The 21,854-nt window shown below is 47.4% G+C and overlaps 1 protein-coding gene across 4 annotated transcripts in view; it reads left to right on the forward strand.

Annotated features, from left to right (window-relative positions):
* CABIN1 (calcineurin binding protein 1) overlaps positions 1-21,854 on the forward strand; it is a 152,326-nt gene that overhangs the window by 34,459 nt on the left and 96,013 nt on the right. For all 4 annotated transcript variants that reach the window (XM_077775182.1, XM_077775206.1, XM_077775199.1 and 1 more), the window contains exons 13-19: positions 1,112-1,190; positions 1,775-1,962; positions 2,818-2,970; positions 4,724-4,918; positions 9,376-9,618; positions 11,177-11,333; positions 16,836-16,951. In XM_077775182.1, the coding sequence (XP_077631308.1) occupies positions 1,112-1,190; positions 1,775-1,962; positions 2,818-2,970; positions 4,724-4,918; positions 9,376-9,618; positions 11,177-11,333; positions 16,836-16,951 (1,131 nt within the window). The remainder of the gene's footprint in view (positions 1-1,111; positions 1,191-1,774; positions 1,963-2,817; positions 2,971-4,723; positions 4,919-9,375; positions 9,619-11,176; positions 11,334-16,835; positions 16,952-21,854) is intronic.

The following is a 21,854-nucleotide window of genomic DNA, read 5'->3' on the forward strand; positions in this document are numbered from 1 at the left end:
GAGTGGGCGAAAGTGAAACGTTTGGCTGTGTTCCAGGTGCCAGGGCCTGTTACCGTTTTGTTTAGCAGGTGAGAAAATAGAAACACAGAGGCTAAATAGGTTGCTTAGGGGAGTAGTGGAGGCCACCGGCAGTAGGGGGCTCACCCGTGCTCAGCCTACCCATTGACTGCACTCTGCACCCAGGCTCCTCCACTCGGTGCTTCCTGAAGCTCAAGGGAACACTGGATGCTCTGGTCCCCTTCTCCTGTTACAAGGGGAGGGCTGGATGTTGGGAACGGTGTCCTGGGAGTTTAGGGCCCATCTGGGTGGTCTTTTCTGGCTAGGGGCACAGAAAGTCGAGGAGCTCAGGGTTTACAGGTCCTTAGGGAAACGTGGATACTGGGACAGCTCAGGGACTGTGTCCTGCCAGCTGCTGCCTAGGAAGTCTGCTCCCCTGGGGGCAGTTTGGAGTGGCTGGAAGAGGTGAGGCTTTGGTTTCTTGACATACCAGGCTGATTATTTCTCTGCTGTGCCTGTTTGGCAGGTGCCTCCTTATCCCTGGACCTTAGCTTCCTTGTGTACTCAGGCTAGACCCAGCCACTTAAAAAATTTTTTTTTAATATTTATTTTTTATTTTTGAGAGAGAGACAGAGAGAGACAGAGCATGAGTAGGGAAAGGATCAGAGAGAGAGGGAGACAGAATCTGAAGCAGGCTCCAGGCTCTTAGCTGTCAGCACAAGCCCCATGTGAGGCTCAAACCCATGAACTGTGAGATGGTGAGCTGAGGTCAGATGCTTAACTGACTGAGCCACCCAGGTGCCCCTTGATGCAGCCGCTTTTAAGGCTTGAGTGCTGTAGTATGGATGCAGTATCTGGCCTGGCATTTGGTAGGTGACAGAGGTGCCTCTCCCACAGAGCAGTCCCTTAGGACTGAAAACAGGTCTCTAGCTCCTCCCAGGGAGGATCTGTGTGCCTGTTTCTATGTCCTGGCAAGTAGCCACTGATTATAAAAGGGAAGTAAGTTTACTTTATCAACTTATCAAAGTAAATTTCTGTTTCATTTCATCCCATCCCTCACTCTTTGATAACAATTTGTGACTCCATTCCTGACCTTCTGGTGCCTGTCCTACAGGATATGATGCTGATGTCTCTCTCCTGCATGGAGCTCCAGCTGGATCAGTGGCTTCTGACCAAGGGCAGAAGCTCTGCAGGTAGGAAGACTTCTGTGTTCTGTGGTAGGAGTAACTTTCTGAACCCTCAGCAACCAGGAGGGAACAGGAGTGGGGAAACTGAGTCATGGGATTCAGACTTAAGTTTTCAGTGGGTACATTTCCTGGGTTGGCTTATTGAGACAGGGAAAATCCAGACCCTCAGAGAAATCCTTGGACAGTCAAGAAGTAGTTCGCAGCAGCTGAGCTCCCAGAGGAAGCCACTTGCCTGCTTTTTCTATTTAGGATTAAAGAAAGTAGGATCTCAGATTTCTCAAGTTGTCACTTGATGATTTATGTATTCCAGTAATTTTCCTAGATGATGTGAATCATTCTGACTTTTAAACCACTACCCAGTGAACAAAGTGCAGTATCTAAAATAAGGGCCTTTGGGGGTCTCTGCATCTCTCTGATTCTGTGACTTCTCTGATGCTTGCCACTTAAGGGGCTGTAAGGCCCCAAGGGGTTCAAGGCACTCCTGGACACTAAAGCAGGTGTGGCAAGGGTTGAGGGCAACCTCTAGGGAGCAGAAGGGTATTTGGACCATACACTTGAAGTTGACTTGTTCTGGCCTGAATGGTTTTCAGTGTCTCCTCGGAGCTGCCCTGCTGGTGTAGTGAATGGCAGGTTTGGGCCTGATTTCCCAGGAACCCACTTCCTGGGTGACCTCCTGCAGCTGTCATTTGCGTCATCCCAGCGGGACCTGTTTGAGGATGGCTGGCTGGAGTTTGTGGTCCGCGTTTATTGGTTGAAGGCTCGGTTCCTGGCACTGCAGGTTGGTTCTGCCCTTGACTTTCCCTGGCACGCGACAGGGAGGGAGGAGAACTTGACATGGTGTTGAGGATATGTGTGCGTGTGCACATGCAGCACCTGCCTGACACTGGGCTCAGAGTGAGCAAGTGGGATGTGGGAAATTTTCAGATCTCAGATATTCCCGCATGGCCCCCAGTCTGTACAGCGTATCAGTGCAACCACAGAGCTCTGGAGGGATCTTCCATGCCCCCTGTGGGCCCCCTCACTTAGGATTGCCTTGGGGTCTTGAACCCTTCCCCTGTGTTTTCCTGAGAGAGCCTGAATGAATGCACATATGGATGCAGAGCTTTCTAGAAGGGGAAACCACCTATCTTGTGTGAATTCTTAGAAGGCTTCCCCTCAGAGCCTGGTCTAGATGGCCAGGGCAGACTGGCTGTTACCCAGAGCCTCCAACATGGTGGTACCCAGTATACTGTGGTAGAATGAGTAAGATTGTCATAGTTGGTTCTGAAATTAGGATGGGCTTAGGTTCTAATCCTGGCTCTGTCATTTATTTGTTCATGATCTTGAACAAGACACTCAGCTTTCCTCAAGTGTCCTCAGTGCCCTCATCTGCACCATGGGGTTAATGATACCTTTCTCCTTAGAATTTGTGGTATGAATTAATCAGTCATTCATTTGTTCACTCATTCAACAAGTACTTTTTGAGCCGCAGCTGTGTGCCAGGCCCTCTTTTAAGATAATATAGCAGTAATTGGACAAAACTGCCCTCGTGATGCCTACAGTCTAGTGGGATCAGGAGGTGAAGGCACCTGGCACAGCACAGTGAGTTTCCTTCCTTCTGCCCTTATCCCTTGACTGTGTCTCCTCTGACCAGGGAGACATGGAGCAGGCCCTGGAGAACTATGACATCTGCACAGAAATGCTCCAGAGCTCCACTGCCATCCAGGCTGAGGCAAGGGCTGAGCAGAGAGACCTCGTCATCCGCCTGCCCAACCTCTACAACGACTCGATCGTTTCCCTGGAGGAGGTGAGGGGGAGTTATTAAATGGTGTTTTCTTTTTTTTTTTTTTTTTTAATTTCTAGGAGAGAGAGAGAGAGAGACAGCATGAGGGGGGGGGGGGAAAGACAGCATGAGCAGGGGAGGGTCAGAGAGAGAGGGAGTCACAGACTGAAACAGGCTCCAGGCTCTGAGCTGGCAGTCAGCACAGAGCCCGATGCAGGGCTCGAACCCACCAACCGCGAGATCATGACCTAAGCGAAAGTCGGACGCTTAACCGACTAAGCCACCCAGGCGCCCCTAAATGGTGTTTTCTTAGTCAGAGATTTATTTTGTGAAAGATTTATTTATTCCATGTCCCTGTGGAGCAGGAGGGCAGCCCACGTGCTGAACAGGGCTCCTTCCTCCCAGGGGAGGGTTCAGGGGCCGGGGAGAGGCAGCTCTGGTGCACAGGGGTGCTTCAGACTTGCAGGCACACCTGCTGAGGGAAGGGTTGTCCAGGGGACAGGGGACAGGGGTGGAGTCATTCACCGACAAGATCTGGAGTGATCACTGCTCAGCCCTCTGGGCCATGTGTTGCAGCAATCCCAGAGGAATTAGAGGGAAACTGCAGCAGAAGCAGGCCAGTGCTGGTCTGGCTGTGGGGCTGGGTCAGCGGTATGTGGCACATATGCCAGGCTCTGTCAGGCCCTGATCCTGTTCTCACTGTGTAGCCTCAGACCTCACCAAAGTTCCTGGCTGTGACATATCCACATTAGCTGAAAGTGGCCTTCAGACTCTTGCAGGGTTTTATTAAGTTTATTTAAGTAATCTCTATACCCATTGTGGGGCTCGAACTCATGACTCTGAGATCAGGAGTCGCATGCTCCTCTGACAGTGCCAGCCAGGCACCCCCATTTTTTGCTATTTTTTAAAAGGTTATTTATTTATTTATTAAAAATTTTTTTTCAATGTTAATTTTTGAGAGGAAAACAGAGAGAGAGACAGAGAGCAAGCAAGGGAGAGGCAGAGAGAAAGGAGGACACACAATCCGAAGCAGGCTTCAGGCTTTGAGCTGTCAGCACAGACCCTGATGATGATCTCATGAACCGCGAGATCATGACCTGAGCCAAGGTCGGATGCTCAACTGACTGAGGCACCAGGTGCCCTGATTGTTTTCATTTTTGAGAGAGAATCCCAAGCAGGCTCCACACGGTCAGTGAGGAGCCCAACATGGGGCTTGAACTGTGAAATCATGACCTGAGCTGAAACCACGAGTTAGATGCTTAACCAAATGAGCCACCAGGTGCCTCTGCTATGTTCTTCTTTAAAGAATTGAATGCCTTGATTTTAATAGAAGTACTTAAAATGTTTTAAAATATTTATTTTTGAGAGAGAGCGAGCGAGAGAGCGAGCGAGAGCAGGGGAGGGGCAGAGAGTGAGGGAGACACAGAATCCAAAGCAGGCTCCAGACTCCGAGCTGTCAGCATAGAGCCCGATGAGGAGCTCAGACTCACCAATCATGAGATCATGACCTGAGCCGAAGTTGGATGGTAACTGACAAAGCCACCCCACCAACCGTGAGATCATGACCTAAGCCGAAGTTGGATGGTAACTGACTAAGCCACCCAGGCGCCCCAGTAGAAGTACTTTTTATAAAGCATTTGTTTAATGTAAATGCTGATGTACTGACTGGAAGTCTACTTTTGTGCTCCTCATCTGGGCCTGGTAAATGCAGACACTGGCCAGATTCAGTGAAGGTGTGAAGGGTTTGTTACCAGGCAGCATTTTGGGCCTTTTCCAGATTGATAAGAACCTGAAGTCGCTGGAGCGGTGCCAATCCCTGGAGGAGATTCAGCGGCTGTATGAGGCTGGTGACTACAAGGCTGTTGTGCATCTGCTCCGCCCAACTTTGTGTACCAGTGGATTTGACCGAGCCAAACACCTGGAGTTTATGACTTCCATTCCAGAGCGGCCAGCCCAGCTGTTGCTGCTGCAGGTGTGCCCATGGTTCCCTGACCTCTTAACTTCTTTGCTTTGTTGTGGGTTTATTCTCTGAGGGCTTTGAGGTGGCTTTCAAGAACACACACATAGAAGAAAAAAGTAGGAGTAAAAACTGCTGACTGGCACCCAGGAAGATGCTAGTTAGAAGATATGGTCAAGACTGGCGGAATGCTGGAACCTAGGAGTGCAGGTTCCAGGGTTCTTTGTGACTCAGGGTGAGCCCACACTTGAATCAGAATGCCTGCCTGGCAGAGGAGGAAGGCAGAAAAGTCAGAATGTCACCCATCCATTCACCCTGTCTTGTTCATCTGCCTGTCTTCTTATATTAACCTTTGAAATTAAGCCTTGAGTAGTTGTTAAAATGGACAAACTCTACGATGTAATCAAGATCAAATAAATACCCATGTATCACGTGCTTGAGGAAAAAGAACACCACGGTGGTGTTTGAAGCCACTTGCCCTCTCAGCCCCCTCCATGCCTCCTTTCTCTAGGGGGTAAACTCTTACTGAGAGTTCACTAGGCATCAGGATATGCTGGGCGCTGGGCAGTTCCTCAGTCTCTCTGTGCCTTGGTTCTTCATCTCTAGAATGGAGATGATCATTGTTCATCCCTCAGAGACCTGCTGTAGGGTTTATATAAGTTAGTGTGTGATGGCACCGTGCCTGGCATGTAGCAAGCACCATATGAGTACCGACTCTCATCAGTGCTCCCATCCTCGGGAAGCATGGAGTTGGGTGATGAACATGGAAGATTATAAACATGATGTGCTTAGTGGCGTTCTGTGGCCTGGCATCCCATCTCTATGGTTCACACGCTAATCACATTATATTTATTATCTTATTGGGTCCTTCATCTCCAATTTGGAAAGAGACCCCAATCTTCTCCCAAGCTTTTTGTTCATATTTTTTGAGACATTTCAATTAACTTTCTTGAACTGGGAAATAGTTAAGAGGTATGACTATAGGAGCAAATGGAGGCATCTCCATCCTGGTGAAAGGAGAAGAACCAGTTGGTTCTGAAAAGGAAGGAAGGAAGGAAGGGCCATTGGGAAAGGAGATTCCAGCTCCTGGCAGAGTAGGGTCAGGCTGGTCCATGCTAAGATCGGGGGTGAGATGTGTCTGACTTCAGTTACCATGGCAGGCTTGGGGGGAGGGGTATAGTGGAGGAGTGTCCAGCATGGCTGCATGTGGGAGAGATGGCTGGGTGCACCAGGGAAGCCATTAGGTGGGGAGAAGGAGTGGGGAGAGGCTAGCCCTCAGGGTGCCTGTTAAGAAGGCCCCAGTGGTTCAGATGTCAGCTTGCTTCTGTCATCCAGAACTCCTGGGTGTGGCGGGGTGCTCCATTGTTGGATTAGATGGTCACTGAACAGTACTGAGAGGGTTGTGTTAAGGCCTGGGCCAACTGCTATGGAAGTACCTGGTTTTTGAGAATTAAGTGACTCTTGGTTTTTTTCTCAATTTCCTGTTGAAATGATGTGTTTTCTTACTGATTTGGAGTGCTTTTTATATTTTAATTAATTAATTTTTTTATGTTTTATTTATTTCTGAGAGTGAGAGAGATAGCATGAACAGGGGAGGGTCAGAGAGAAAGGGAGATACAGAATCTGAAACAGGCTCCAGACTCTGAGCTAGCTGTCAGCACAGAGCTCAACACAGGGCTCAAACCCTCAAACCGTGAGATCATGACCTGAGCCAAAGTCGGATGCCCAACTGACTGAGCCACCCAGGCGCCCCTGGAGTGCTTTTTATATTTTAAAGATACTAATCTTTTTTTCCTATCAAATGTGGAAAATATTTTTTCCCAGTTTCCTTTATTTTTTATTTTTTAATTTTAGAGCGAGAGAGAGCAAGCGCGAGCAGGGGAAAGGGGCAGAGGGAGGGGGAGGAGAGAGAGAATCTTAAGCAGGGTCCATACTTAGCATGGAGCCCGATGTGGGACTTGATCCCATAACTCTGGGATCATGACCTGAGCTGAAATCAAGAGTTGGACACTCAACCAACTGAGCCACCCAAGTGCTCCATGCCAGTTTGCTTTTAAATTGTGGGCTTTTTTTTTTTTTTTTTAACATACAAGAGTTTTGGATTTTTGTTGTCAAATCTTTTTGTATTTTCAAACATTTGTGATTTTGTTTATTATGCTTTGATAGCCTTTTCAAGACTGGAAGAATATTTATCCACTCATTCCATACACATGGATTGAGCTGCTACAGCATATCTGGCACTGAACAGGGGAGAAGGCCCCTTTTGATGGAACCTATATTTTACTTTTATTTTGTCTTTATTTTTGAAATGAAATTTAAAAAATAGCCTCCTGAGTACTTTTATATCATAGACAAAATAGAACTGTGTATTTTGACAATTCCCTGACAGTGGCAGTAAAGATTTTTTCTAATAATATCAGTACAATCTCAGAATTTTCCAACTAGTGAAAGTCAAATGTCTTTTTTTTTTTTTTTNTTTTTTTTTAAAAATTCATTTACTTTATTTTTTTAATTTACATCCAAGTTAGTTAGCATACATTGCCCCTCACCCATGTAGCCCATCCCCCCCCCATAACCCCTCCAGCAACCCTCTGTTTGTTCTCCATATCTAAGAGTCTCATGTTTTTGTCCCCCTTCTTGTTTTTATATTATTTTTGCTTCCCTTCCCTATGTACGGAACCTATATTTTAGAAGGGAGACAGACAAGAAGCATGTCAACAAATAGATAAAAAGTCTATTTGCCTTTGTTTTCTTCTAGTGGTGTTAATGTTTCATGTTTATTGTGCTTCATGAGCTTGTATACAGTGTGTGTGGGAGGGGTCTGCATCCTCCCATCTAGCGGTATGGCGGCTCTCTCCCTATTTAGGCAAGCTGCCTTTTATGGTCTTCCATATGATGCTATAGGTTTTTCAGGTCGAATTGTTCTAAGCTCTTGATATTTTTCGTTGCGATTTTGAGCAGGGTCTTTTTGTTGGTCATTATGTTTTCCAACTGTACATTTATGGTTTTCTAGGAACTGTTTTGATTTTTACATGTTTATTTTAAATCTAGCCACTGTGCTGCATTCCCATTATTTCTGATAGTTTCTGTCTGTTTGGAGTGGACGATCATATTTCCCACAGTCAGCCGTAATTTGGTCTCCTCACTCGTTGGCAGTTATTCTCGTGGTTTTTAGCTCTTTCTAGGCTTGAGCCCTGGGGATTATGCCCAATTAGAGCACTGCTGGTGGGTCCTTGTCTTGTCCCTGACTTTCATGGTGATGCTGGCTGCACTTTGAGGTCCACAGTTTTTATGCTGCTACAAAATAAGCACCTGCCCTTCATGTGTTTGGCGTTTGGTCAGGAAGGGTCAGCCTTTGGGTTCCCTGTCTGCTTCCTGGAGGCTCCTTCGCACCCCTGGCCTCCTGCTAGAGAGTTCCGGCTTTCTCTAAAGACACACAGGCCTCGTTTTCCTGCCAATTAGGGCTTTTAAACTGGGGGTGGTTTTGATCTATGTTCAGACACTGCAGCACGTCCCAAAGGCAGCGTTGGGCATTTCTGCCCCACTCCTGTCTGTTTCTCCTCACAGCGCGGCAGCCATGCCTGTCATGTGGTGCTGCTGCCAGTCCTCAGCTACTGCGAGGTCATGAGGGGGCGCCGCGTGGCAGGTGCTTCCTGGTTGGTCTAGCGGGCTGCCTGCCAGATCCGCAAATTCACAGCCAGGCCGTTTCCCCACACAGCAACATGACGACGAAAGCAGCTCAGGCTGAGGTGCTTAAATGGGTTATGTTCTAGAGCAGAAGGAAAGGGAGCTTCACAAAAAATGATGGCTCCCAAGGAGGAGATTTTAAAATAGGGTGGTGTTCTGAGGGTTCTGTGCGCCAGGACACGGCGCTGAGTGTGCCAGGTACAACAACTTGTTTCATGCTCCTAGTCACCTTCTTCGACGTGGGCACCTGGGGAGGGAGGGGGGAAACTCTTAGAACGATAATCTCAGTGCTTCCTGGCTAGTTGCCTCTGCTGTGGCCTTGGCTCAGGCCCTCTTCTGCAGAGAGTTCCTCCCCAGCAGCCTGCCTTTCCCTGCTGAGACTCTCAGATCCATGGCACTGGGTGGGCGCGTGACTGCGTGGCCTGGGGCACAGTGGCTTGGGGCGAGAGCTGATAGAGGTGGTGGAGTCATGCAGTCTCACCTTGGCTGTTTGCCTACTCTGTGGCATCATCCATGTCCCAGCTTCACAAATGAGGCAGCTGAGGTGCAGAGGTAAAGCACCTTTCTGAAAGCCCCTCTGGCACACGCCATGCTGTGATGGCGCATAGATCACCACGTGCCCTAACAGATGCCTCAGGGCCCTAACAAGGCCTCCGCTTCCCCTTTCTTTGGACTCAAGTCTTTGTTCCCAGCTGCCTGCCCCTCAGTCCTGAGGACCAGGCGTGGAGAGCGCCATCACAGCCCTCTCATGGCATGCCGTCCTCCTCACCCCTCCCTGTGCTCAGGACTCCTTGCTCCGGCTGAAGGACCACCGGCAGTGTTTTGAATGCTCCGACGTGGCTCTGCACGAGGCCGTCCAGCAGATGGTGAATGCGAGTGAGTCTGCCGCCAAGGAGGAGTGGGTAGCCACGGTGACCCAGCTATTGCTGGGCATCGAGCAGACGCTCTCAGCTGACAGCAGTGGCGGCATCCTGAAGGAGTCGTCGTCCTCCACTGGCCTCACCCGGCTCACCAACAACCTCATCCAGGTAATCCCCTACTTCTTCTTGCTCTGCTCCGCACCCACAGGCGTGGTTCTTGGAATTCTCCCTTCGTAGCTCACTGGCTTTCACTGCAAGCTAGGCACCCCCAAGGGGTGCCTTGGCTACTCTGGCTGCAGGAAGCAGGCACCTCAGGTGGTGGGTGGCTGTGCACTGGCTGCACATCCTTCTGGGGCTGGTTGGGTCTGGGCTTTGGAGATTGCTGAGCACTTGGCATCACAGGGTTCTCCCAGACCACCCATGCCCGAGTGACAGAAGCAGGCTCAGAGCAGGAGGCCCTGACCTGGGTGCGGTGAGCAGGAGGTGGAGCTGGGGCTGGAGCCCAGGCCCTCTGTCTCCCTGCCAGGGCTCTCCAGCATCCTGCATTGTCCTGGCTCTCATAGCTAACGGGTGGTCACAGCACTCTGCATTGTCCAGGTGGGCTTCGCAGCAGGAAACTTTCTTTAAGCCACCCTTGACTCTCTCCTGACAACAGCCATCAGCAGGCCCTGCCAAATCCATGTCCTTAATGTCCCCATCCTTTGTTTCTCCTCTCCATCTGTAGTGCTCTGCCTTAACCCAAGCCACTGCTATCTCTTATTTGAACTATGGGAGCATGCTCCCTGCGGTTCCCCCTGCCCCTCTACACTCCTGGTACAGCTACCCACCACCCTTCCACAGAGGCACCTTTCTTTTTTTTTTTTTTTAAATATTTTTATTTATTTCTAGGAGAGAGAGAGAGAGAGACAGAGTAAGCAAGGGAGGGTCAGAGAGAGAGGGAGATACAGACTCTGAAACAGGCTCCAGGCCCTGAGCTGGCAGTCAGCACAGAGCCCGACGCGGGGCTCGAACCCATGAACCGCGAGATCATGACCTAAGCGAAAGTTGGACACTTAACCGACTAAGCCACCCAGGTGCCCCAACAGAGGCACCTTTCTGACAGGGAAATACCAGTGTGCCCCTCCCTCGTTTCAACCTTTCATGTTGCCCCTGGTTGCCCATTGCCCAAGGTGTCCAGACCCACCTGACCTCCTTCTCCACTCATCTTCCACTTCCTTGGCTGCCTCTGGGCCTCTGCCTGCATGCCTGTCCTCCACCCCCGGTTCTTGCCCTCTTCAGTATTGCTTCCACCACACCCAGTCGCCTGGAAACATCAAGGTTCTCTTCTGTCTGTCCCCTCCCTTCCTCTGTGACCCCGCTGTAGCCCTCATTTGCTTTAATCACAGCAACTATACTGATTCTTAACTCTTGCATGTCTTGTCTGTGGTTCTCTTCCCCTTGGGCTGTCCCCTTCCCTGTGCCCTGCTCACTTCTGTAACCCTCGCATCTGGCATGGGACCTGGCACACAACAGGTGCCGAGGGCATCAAGAACTGCATGTGGCATGAGAGAGGACTGCTGGGGCTGGCTCCTCTGATGCTTGAGCTTAACTGTTGTTGGGCACCCTGGGACTCTGATGACGTGCTGAAGTGCTTCTAGTCATGTCCCACCTCTGCCCTGAGGGGTTATCCCAGGGGGTGGGAGGGAGAGACAGCCCCCATGTAACACCCCTATTCTCCATCTCCCAGGTCATTGACTGCAGCATGGCTGTGCAGGAGGAGCCCAAGGAACCCCATGTCTCCTCAGTGCTGCCCTGGGTCATCCTGCACCGGATCATCTGGCAGGAGGAGGACACCTTCCACTCCCTGTGTCATCAGCAACAGCTTCAGAACCCAACGGATGAAGGTGGCAGGAAATGGGTTGGGTGGAGGTGGGCCCTGACAGTCCTACCCAGATGCCGTGAGTGGGCTTGGGGCTCAGTCACTAGGATTTTGTGTGGGGCCCAGACGAAAGCAGAGGCTCCTTCAGGATTGCACAGTGGAGTCGAGAGGCAGTAGGTGTATGGTATTTCATGCCCAGTACAGGTGGCAACACAGAGTGCCAGTGTGGGGCGTGCTTACAAGGAGGACTGCTCCGGGCGGTCTCAAACCTACTAGCTCCTTTAGTGCCCCGGTAGCCCTATGAGATGGGCACCCGTGCACCAGCCTTTGCACTTAACCGCCACACCATGTAGCCCCTGTAGGCCTGAGCCAGTCAGGGCAGGGATGTGCGCAGCTGGAGGACAGTATGGAGTGAGCACAGGTTCCAGAGCCCAACTCTTACATCTTGCCTGTGTGACTGTGGCCAGGTAATACAACCTCTCAGCCTCTGCTCCCCATCACTTGCTGAGAATAATGGTAGCCATCTCAGACGGTTGTTCTGAGGACGAAATGAAATGATAAAGCTCTCATTTGCCAAATCAGTGCCTGGCACGTGAGGTGGATAAATGATAAGTAGTTGTGAATGAGAAGCAGGAGAGTGAGCCCAGGACTCATTATGGAGATGGCGCTTGAGCCACCTCAATGCAGTGATAGGAAATGTGGTAAATGTCGTAAATTGAAGAATTAGCGATAACAGCTAAATGACCTTTAAACAAAGATACCCTGTCATTCTACCAAGTGGTGAATGTTCTTGCATTTGCTGTCTAGGCTTGGCCAGTGACACAAATTTTTTATATTGTTGAGATTTTGGTACACATATTTATGTATTCAGCTAGTTTAAGATTAAATTTATTGGGGGTTTTCCCTCTGTGATATTGCCCCTCCATACTTCTCAGCTGCTCACTGCATGTCAGGCCTCTGGGAGTAAGATACTTGGGTCTGGCAGATTCATGGTGGGAGGAGACAGACCAGAACACCCACATTGCCAAGCCAGTGTGGTCCCCTGAGAGAAGGGTGCCTCATGCTGACAGGGGTGGGGGGTCGGGGGGTGGAGTGTTGGGCTGAAGGTTAAGAGAAGAGCAGGGCCGGAGGACACTGGGGAGACAGAGCAGCTTGAGCAGGGATGCAGGAGAGCTGGGCCCTGAGAGTTGGAGGAGGGAAGGTCAGACTGAGAAAGTCTTTCAGGACCTCTTTTATGAAGCTGTTTCCGTTTTGCTCTGTAGTTTTTGTACTGGTGATAAGAGGCATCCAGCTTACTGAGCCACCCCCCTGCTCACCCCTCAGGATGCCTGCAGCATTTCTTTCTCAGAGGTCATACCTAGTGACCCTCAGGCATGCCTTTGTGCTTCTGCCCAACTGAATTTTTGGATAAATTTCTTTAAAAAAATTTTTTTAATGTTTGTTTATTTTTTGAGAGAGAGACAGAGAGGGAGCGAGAGCAAGAGCAAGGATGTGTGCATACACGAGCCAGGGCAGAGCAGAGAAAGAGGGAAACAGAGAAGCCCAAGCAGGCTCCACATTGTCAGCACAAAGCCCTATGTAGGGCTCAGACCTAACCTGTCAGATCATGACCTGAGACGAAGTTGATGCTCAACCGACTGAGCCACCCAGGCGCCCTCTAGGATAAATATCTTAAGAGCTCTTGACAAGTAGTACCTTGTATTTTTCAAAAGGGTTTTAGTGGTGAAAAACAGTTGAGGTTTACAACTATGTTTTTTGTTTTTCTTATAAGAATAATACAAAAAGATCCCTGGATTGAGAGTCTCCTTTCCCCTCAGAATAATTATGCAAGGCAAATTTACTTCAAAAAACCCTGCCGGTAAGCAAACTAGGAAAGGGGAACAGTGGAATGCCATCAACTTGAAAGGATAGGCCAAGGTAAGAATCCAAGATGCTGGTGGCCTGGCAGCAGGTATGGTTCCTGTTCCCTGCTCTGCCCCCAGTAGGAAAGCTGAGGAAAGATAGGAAGTTGGCAAAATCCTGGGCAATATTATTAGTATCCTCTCATTCGTAGAGAGTCGGCCAGCGGGAGAGCCCCTCCATATCAGCCTCAGCCTCAGCAGAGACAGGAAGGGCTGCTGGACTCTGCCACCTTCTAGTGACCTGACCGTGCTGAGGGAAGGGGCCCGGGGGTAAAGCACTTTACTGGCTGGGTGGTGGTGTGTAGGACGGTGTAGGACATTGTCACACACTGAGTTCTCTGAGCCAACTCTTTGGGGGTCACCACTCATGAAAGGAAGGGGAGAGGAAGCAGAATGAAGCAGAGGGAAGCTGACCTGTGCTGCAGGTCTGACCAGGTCTTGGCCAACCTGGCAGGGAGCTCTGGAGCCAGAGTGGCCCTTCAGAGCTGTCATACTATGCTGGACTCCTGTGGCTGGGTCTTTATTCTCCCATTTTGCTCAATCACTGCACATGGACTCCTGCAGGAAGCCTGTGACCTTGGGTGAAGTGCGTCTCTACAGCCATAGCAGACCCTGGAGGAGCTGCCAGTTGGGGGCTGTCTGCTGACTGCACTCCTCTTGCTGGGCAGCCAGGCGTGCCTTAAAGGGGATCTCCGAGAGAGAACAGAGTCTAGGCTCTCTGACAAGGATTGTGTGCAGCGCTAGCCCTGCAGTCTCCTTCCTTCTTCTGTCTCTGCAGATATAGGTTACAGACGAGTGAATTGAGAGCAACACCTACTTTAAATTTATGGTTTTAAGGAGAGGGCAAATGGATCTTCTGTTTGGGAGAGTACCCCAGAAAATTCACTGGTGACATATTAGAGCTACTTACAGTGTGGAGGAAATGCCCTAACCATGAGCAGTGTAGAAAGAAATGACATGGCCAGCGTACTGACATAGTGTAGCCTATCCCCCACCCCATCTTGGGGACAAAAAAGAAAGAAACAGATGAACTCAGTCAGGAAGAAAACTTACACTGAGGAACAAAGGAGCCCTGTAATGATTTGCACAATAAATAACTTGGTAAAAAATCTGAACTAATAAGCAGAATGAAACAAAAAGGAAAATTGCAAAATTAAGGGAAAACATTATAAACCAAGTCTTACCATTATAACTAAAAAACCAGACAGCAAGGAGCAGAGTGGGTATGGCTGGAATGGAAACTGGTGGATGCAGGTGAGAGCTAAAAGCATTGGTGAGAAGAGGATAGATACAGAAACAGGTTGTCCAGTGTGAGAATGGATAGTGCTCCTGGAGGAAGGACCCTAGCAATGAAACAAAACAGGCATCAACCCAGTGTCAAAGATGGGAACATTTCTCTGTAATAAAAAATTGAACTTGCGTATTTAGAGTGTTCAGCATATACCATGAAAAATTGATACATCCTACTTTAAGAATAAAGATTTTTCAGGGGCGCCTGGATGGCTAACTTGGTTCAGCATCCAACCCTTGATCTCTGCTCAGGTCATGATCCCAGGGTTGTGGGATTGAGCCCCACATTGGACTCCACACTGGGCATGGAGCCTGCCTAAGATTCTCTTTCTCCCTCTGCCCCTCCCTTGCTCCTGTGCAAGTGCATGCATGCGCATGCACGCTCTCTCTCCCTCTCTCTCAAAAATAAATAAATAAAAATAAAAACAAATAAGTATATTTTAGATTTCTAAATTGAAAAAAATGGATTTATCTTCACTTGTAAAATGTGACACTCACTTCAGATTTCCCCCTAGCTGCATACAGGGCAGTTGAGGTGATGTCTAAAAGCCTACATGGTTCTCAAGGAACGACGGTACAATCTAGGACACCTAGCCATGTTGTTTGTAATTAATAGTGGGAACAGACATTTATAGACCAGGATTCCAGCTCCTGTGGGTGCTTCTAAAAATGCCACTGGAGGATGAAGTCAGTAAACCAACATGAGTCAGAATGAAATTTGTCAGGAGTGGAAAAGCCACAGGCAAGGAATTGTGATGAACACCAAATCCATCTAAACTTGGAATTGAGAGAAAGCAGCTGTGCTAATTATGGTTGCCAAACAGAGTGTCAATGTTACAAACTTTGAAGTACTACAACTAATACACATGCCAAAATTGGGAGATGAGGAGAAAGGAAGAAGTGTTACAAGGCTGTCTCCCACCTTGTATAATAGAATCATTTGATGCTGTTGAAACTGAAAACTAAAAGACTCATAAAAAACTGGCATGGTTTAGTTTCTTCATTGTTTTCTGAGTTGTGTTTTTTTTTTTAATTTTTAATTTAATTTATTTATTTTGAGAGAAAGAGAGAGAGAAAGTGGCGGAGGGGCAGAGAAGGGGGATAGAATCCCAAGTAACCTCTGCATGGACCCCAGTACAGGGCTTGAACTCATGAACCATGGTGAGATCCTGACCTGAGCAGAAACCAAAAGTTGAATGCTTAACTGCCTAAGCCACCCAGGTGCCCCTATTTTTAAAAATTATTTATTTATATATTTATTTTAGAGAGTGCACAACCTGGGGAGAGGATGGGGGTGGGGGGAGAGAAAGAGAGAGACAGAGAGAGAATATCTTAGGCAGGCACCATGCTCAGTATGGAGGCCTGACATAGGGCTCAATCCCATGACCATGGGATCATGACCCTAGCTGAAATCAAGAGTTGGATGCTCAACTGACTGAACCATTCAGGTGCTCCTTTTTTATTTTTAAATCCATGCCTTTCATACATTTTTGACAGGGGGTGGCCAATACTAAAAAGTATGACATAAATTTCATCAAAGAATCCTTATTCTACTGGGTGTGAGACCCACTGGTATTTTCTGTTTCGTGTTCTATCCCAATCCTCTTTAAAAATGCTAGTTACAAGCCCACTAGTGGGTTATAGCTTCCTTTCAGAAGCACCAAAGGATCTTTAAGTAGCTAGTAATCATTCTAGTGGTGAACCAACACTTAACTAAAGGTAGTGATTCTTTTTTTTTCATCTGTAATCCAAAAGACCTAAGAATAAGAATCTTGAAGTTAAGAAATGGTATATGTAGTATGGGTTTCATTGCTAAAAGTTATTTCTCTCTCTCTTTCAAAATGTTTCCTATATGCCCAGAAAGATGCTTCCAGGGATGTTCATTGATCAATGAATGTGGATGAGGCATTCCTTATGTCTTCTTGTATGATTTGAATTTTTTTTTACAATGTATTTATTCTGAGAGAGAGAGTGTGTAAGCAGGTCAAGGGCAGAGAGAGAGAGGGAGAGAGAGAGAATCCCAAGGTGGATCCCCCCACAGCGCTCGATCTCACAAACTCACAAACCTTGAGATCATGATCTGAGCCGAAATCAAGGGTTGGATGCTTAACTGACTGAACCACCCAGGTGCTCCTGAATTGATTTTTGATAAGCATGTATCTCTTTCATAAAGCCAATCAAGTCATTACTTACTTAAAAAGACAAAAAGATAAATAAGGAAAGAAAGATAAATCTGTGGCCACTTTGGTAAAGACTAAGCCCACAAAGGAGAGATTGAACCTTGCAACTTCCACACATGTCCCCACGCTAATTCTGTTGGTCTGGTCTTTCCTTAGTGATGGCTGAGACACCCATGCTCCCATCCTCCCTCATGCTGCTCAACACTGCCCACGAGTATTTGGGCAGGAGGTCCTGGTGCTGCAATTCCGATGGGGCTCTTCTGCGATTCTACGTAAGTGTTGCCCTCTCGGCTGGGACTGGTGGGGTGAGAGGGATGGTTTGGTGTCCTGAGGCTCCCGTGGCCTCCCCCTTTACTGGGGCCCACTATACTGCTTTGATTTTGTATGTGACTACTCAAGAGTTGCCAGAAAGTCTGAACTTGGTTTCCTTATGCACCTGAGGTCCAGGGCTTCTGGACCTGGCCTTGACCTACAGGTGGATTTAGAACCACTAATCGTTACTGCATCTGTTTTGTGTGTGTCAGGCATGGGGCCAGGCCCTCCATAGTAATTTTAGAGGTAATAACTGCATTCACCACCACCTTCCATTGAATCCAGTTTGCCCAGCACCACTCATGCAAGGTAGTAGTTGCTGAATCAATAGCTATTTAGTAAGTAAGTATTTAGTGAGTGCAAATAGCTGTCTCTTACTGGCAACTGTGATTGACTGGGCTTACTGGGGATAAGCAGCATGATTCCTGCCCCCAAACCTCCCTGCTGAGTGTGAGGCTAAGCAGCACAGACAAGTTACAGAGCATGAGAGGGGCACCCAACCCAACCTGCAGTGTCTATTAAAAAAACATTTTTAAAAAATTTTTTAATGTTTCATTTTATTTTTTTTGAGAGACCGAGAGAGACAGAGCACAACCAGGGGAGGGGCAGAGAGAGAGGGAGACACAGAATCTGAATCACACTCCAGGCTCTGAGCTGTCAGCACAGAGCCTGACAAGGGGCTCGAGCCCACGAATCGTGAGATAATGACCTGAGCCGAAGTTGAATGCTCAACCACCTAAGCCACCCAGGCACTGCCCCCCCAAAAGTTTTTTTAAATGTCTTTATTTTTGAGAGACAGAGCACAAGCTGGGGAGTGGCAGAGTGAGAGAGGGAGGCACAGATACTGAAGCAGGCTCCAGGCTCTGAGCTGTCATTGCAGAGCCTGATGCGGGGCTCAAACTCAAGAACTGTGAGGATCATGACCTGAGCTGAAGTCGGACACTTACTCAGCTGAGTCAGCCAGGCGCCCCAGCAGTGTCTATTAATAAATGGGTTAGTGGAACATAGCCACGACCATTCATTTATATATTAACTATGGCTGCTTTGGAGATACAGGGGCAGGGATGTGGAGCTCTGATAGAGTCCGTGTGGTATGTGAAACCTAGAATATTTACTATGTGGCCCTTCAGAAGAAGGTTTGCTGACCTCTGCTGTATACCTTTTCAGTGAGCATATCCTCTCTACAACTGCAGCCACTGCCTCCCCAATCCTGATCTTCCTCCTCTGTCCTGTGCTCTTACCACCTTCCGGCATGCCATATAATTTATTTATCTGCTGTTTATTGTGTGGCTCCTCTCCATTAAAATGTAACTTCCCCGAAGGTAGGGATTTTTGTTAGTTTTGTTCACTGCTGGATCCCAGTAGCTTAGCACAGGATACCTAGCCCATAGTAGGTGTTTAATAAATAATGGATTGAATAAATGAAAGAGACTGAGAATACATATGAAGCTCATGTGTGTATAGGGCTTGACAGTTTGCAGAGCACTTGTGCTGAGGAGGTGGAGACTTGGCAGGAGCCCTAGCTGTAGATGCCTGAGTGTCTGCTCTACCCTGTGAGTTCTGAGGGCCTCCTGGGTGCTCACCCTGGGTCAGCTCCACACTTCACGACCATTTTTGGAAGAATCGTGCCAAGCTTAGACTGTAGTACTGCTCAGGAATTAGCAACTTCCTTCTTCTGCCTTCCCTCTCCCAATGAGAGAGTGTGAGGTCACTGTCTACTTCCACAGGGTCAGCTCCACAAGGCAGTCTCCCTTATGCTGCTTGGGGGAAAGTCAAGAATGAGTCAGCACCTGGGGTGCCTGGGTGGCTTAGTCGGTTAAGCGTCCGACTTTTGCTTAGGTCATGATCTCGCGGTTCGTGGGCTCGAGCCCTGCGTCCGGCTCTGTGCTGACAGCTAGCTCAGAGCCTGGAGCCTGTTTCAGATTCTGTGTCTCCCTCTCTCTCTGACCCTGCCCTGCTCACGCTGTGTCTGTCTGTCTGTCTGTCTCTCTCCTAGAAATAAATAAAAAAATATTTAAAAAAAAAAAAGAATGAGTCAGCACCTTTGTAAGCTGGTGCCCGGCAGAAGTGGTGCTGAGGTGCCTTCTGGGCAGGCAGAAGGGGCGATGATGGGTGATCCTACTCTGGGTTTTACTGCGTCTGCATCTTTTTTTGACAGAGCATGAATTCTAGCTGCCAGGATCTGCCAAGTGAATCTGAGGGAGTGGAAGTGATAGGAGTACCGCCATATTTCATTTCATAGCTGCTGATTTTCCTACCTGAGGCCTAGCCTTTACATTCCTCTGGCTCCTGCAGCAACTTCACTTCTGTGGACTTGGCCTCTGCTTACTGAGCGCTCTCTCTCTGTTCAGGTCCTGACCACCCTGTTCCCTCTGCCTGCCACACTCTGCTTTGGGGTCTGCTTGGCTGGCTTGCCCTTTCCTCCCTGCCACATTGGTCTCAGCTCAGAGGACACCTTCTAAAAGAGGTCTCCCCTGGTCCTGCCACTCTGTCCTAATGACTGCTGAGCAGCCTGCTGTTTGTTTATGTGGCATGTGCCTCTCCCCTAGCTGGTGGTGGTCCTGAGATCCGAGACCCTTTTTGTCTCACTGCCGGAAGCATCCCTGGGGCTCTGAGCAGTGACTGACAGATTACAGTCCAGTTGATGTTTCCTGAATAAATATATGAACAAACATAAAGTTATTCATTCATTGATCCAGAAATGGTTGCCGGACACTCACAATTTTGGGTGTTGTGGGCGTTATGAAGGTGAATATGTTATTGCTGCCTCTTCCCATTGCCCCAGGTTAGTGGCCTTCAGATGAAGGGTTGTGTCTTGGCAGTGCTTTGTGACTGACATGGGGAGATCTTTTGTGTACATTGTTTTTTCTTCCTGGCTAGAGTGGAAATATTCACTGAGGGAGAAATCCTCTTGGATCTCATCTTTTCTTGAGTTACTATTTCTTTTATGTATTATATTGAGGTTGCTGAATTCTTATCCATTCATCCACACTCAGCTCAAATGGCCCCTCTCCTGTGGAGCCTTTGCTAACTTCCAGACAGTCCCTGTCACACTGTATCTTCGTACTACCACCCAGATTGTGTACACATTAACCATCTGCTGTATTTGCTTCAATCTTGTCTTCTGATAGAAATAAAAAGTTAAAGGAAGGATAGCATGCTTTTCCTTACTGTCCTTCCCTCCCCCCCACAAACATAAAGGAAAGAACTAATAAATCTGACATTAAAAAATTTTAATTCTGTAAAACAAACACTGTACACAAAGTTACACATAAAATAGCATAGTATAGGACACACACACACACGTACACGCATATAAAACTGGTGAAACATACATAGCAGACAAAAGACAGGAACTTGAGAGTATTTAAAGAACTCCATAAATCCATAGAAAAAAGAAAAAGCTTAAGAGAAAAATGAGCAAGGGGCGCCTGGGTGGCTTAGTTGGTTAAGCGTCCGACTTTCGCTTAGGTCATGATCTCACGGTTCGTGGGTTCGAGCCCCGCGTCGGGCTCTGTGCTGACTGCCAGCTCAGAGCCTGGAGCCTGTTTCAGAGTCTGTGACTCCCTCTCTCTCTGACCCTCCCCTACTCATGCTGTCTCTCTCCTAGAAATAAATAAAAACATAAAAAAAAAAAGAGAAAAATGAGCAAATTATATGAACTTTCCACTAGAGAAGAAACCTAAAGGGCCAATAAACGTGAAAAGATACTCAACCTCACTAACAACCATAAATTATGTATTAAAAAGGAATTAAAATGGAATGCCATTTCGTCCTCTCAGACAGGCATCAACATTTGTCTGTGTATCTAGGGCTGATAGGATGTGTACGGATTCCCATCCTGCCATCAAAAGTATAAAATTAATTCAACTATTTTGGCGAACAATTTGAAAATACAGCTTTTAAAGTTGCGAATATGCAAACCCTGTGACCTGGCAATTCCTTTTATAGGAATCCACACTAAAGAAAAAGGAATTGTCACATGCATATAAAAAACATGTTGGTGAATGTTAACCATAATGCTATTATGACACAAACACAAAAAAAGATAAACACCCTTAAAACCATCATAGAAAAGGTAAAAACAAAAAAACAAACCCAGAAACTATGGTAATAAATATTTACAGATGAAGTGATGTAATGTCTAAGATTTGCTTCCAAATAATGTGGGGTGGATTGGGGACAGTTGAGTGAGGGATTGGCTGTGCACTGACTTAGTAATTATTAATCAGTGTTCAGTAGTATATGGGCTCACTATCCTATCATTCTAGTTTAATGTCTGTTTGGAGTTTTTCATACTAAAATGTTTGAAATTTTGATATCCCCATACCATAAGATCTTACTCATTTGAATTCTCTGAGCTATATTCACATTGATACAAATAAATCTGGTTCGTTCATTCATTTTAATTAGTTTAACTGCTTAGAGCAGTGCAAATGACTGAACAAGATTTATTTGTATCAATGTGAATATAGCTCAGGGAAATGAGTAAAAGCAGGCAGCAAAGAGTTCTGTACTAACTGATATTTTGTATGTAAAGTTTAAAAACCCACGCAACTATATAGTGTTCACTAATGCACAATATAAAAATATGGAAATAAACATACACACATCTATCATTTCTTTGGCTCTACTTTGTGCTTTTTCTAACTTACTGTGGTGAAAGCTTATTTCAGTGTTCACTCTTTTTTCACATCTTGCTGTCATTAAGGTATTAATGTTTCTAAATTAAGTGCAAAAGCATTGGGAAAAGCCATGTGCTTAACATCTTATATAAGGTCATTCAGTAACATCTTCCTAGCCTTAAGATGTGTTTACAAACTTACATATAAAAGCTTATGTGAAAAGATATTTGCTGAATTG

Source organism: Crocuta crocuta, unplaced genomic scaffold (genome assembly GCF_008692635.1).
Source record: "Crocuta crocuta isolate KB4526 unplaced genomic scaffold, BGI_CrCroc_1.0 scaffold313, whole genome shotgun sequence".
Taxonomy (NCBI): Eukaryota; Metazoa; Chordata; class Mammalia; order Carnivora; family Hyaenidae; genus Crocuta; species Crocuta crocuta.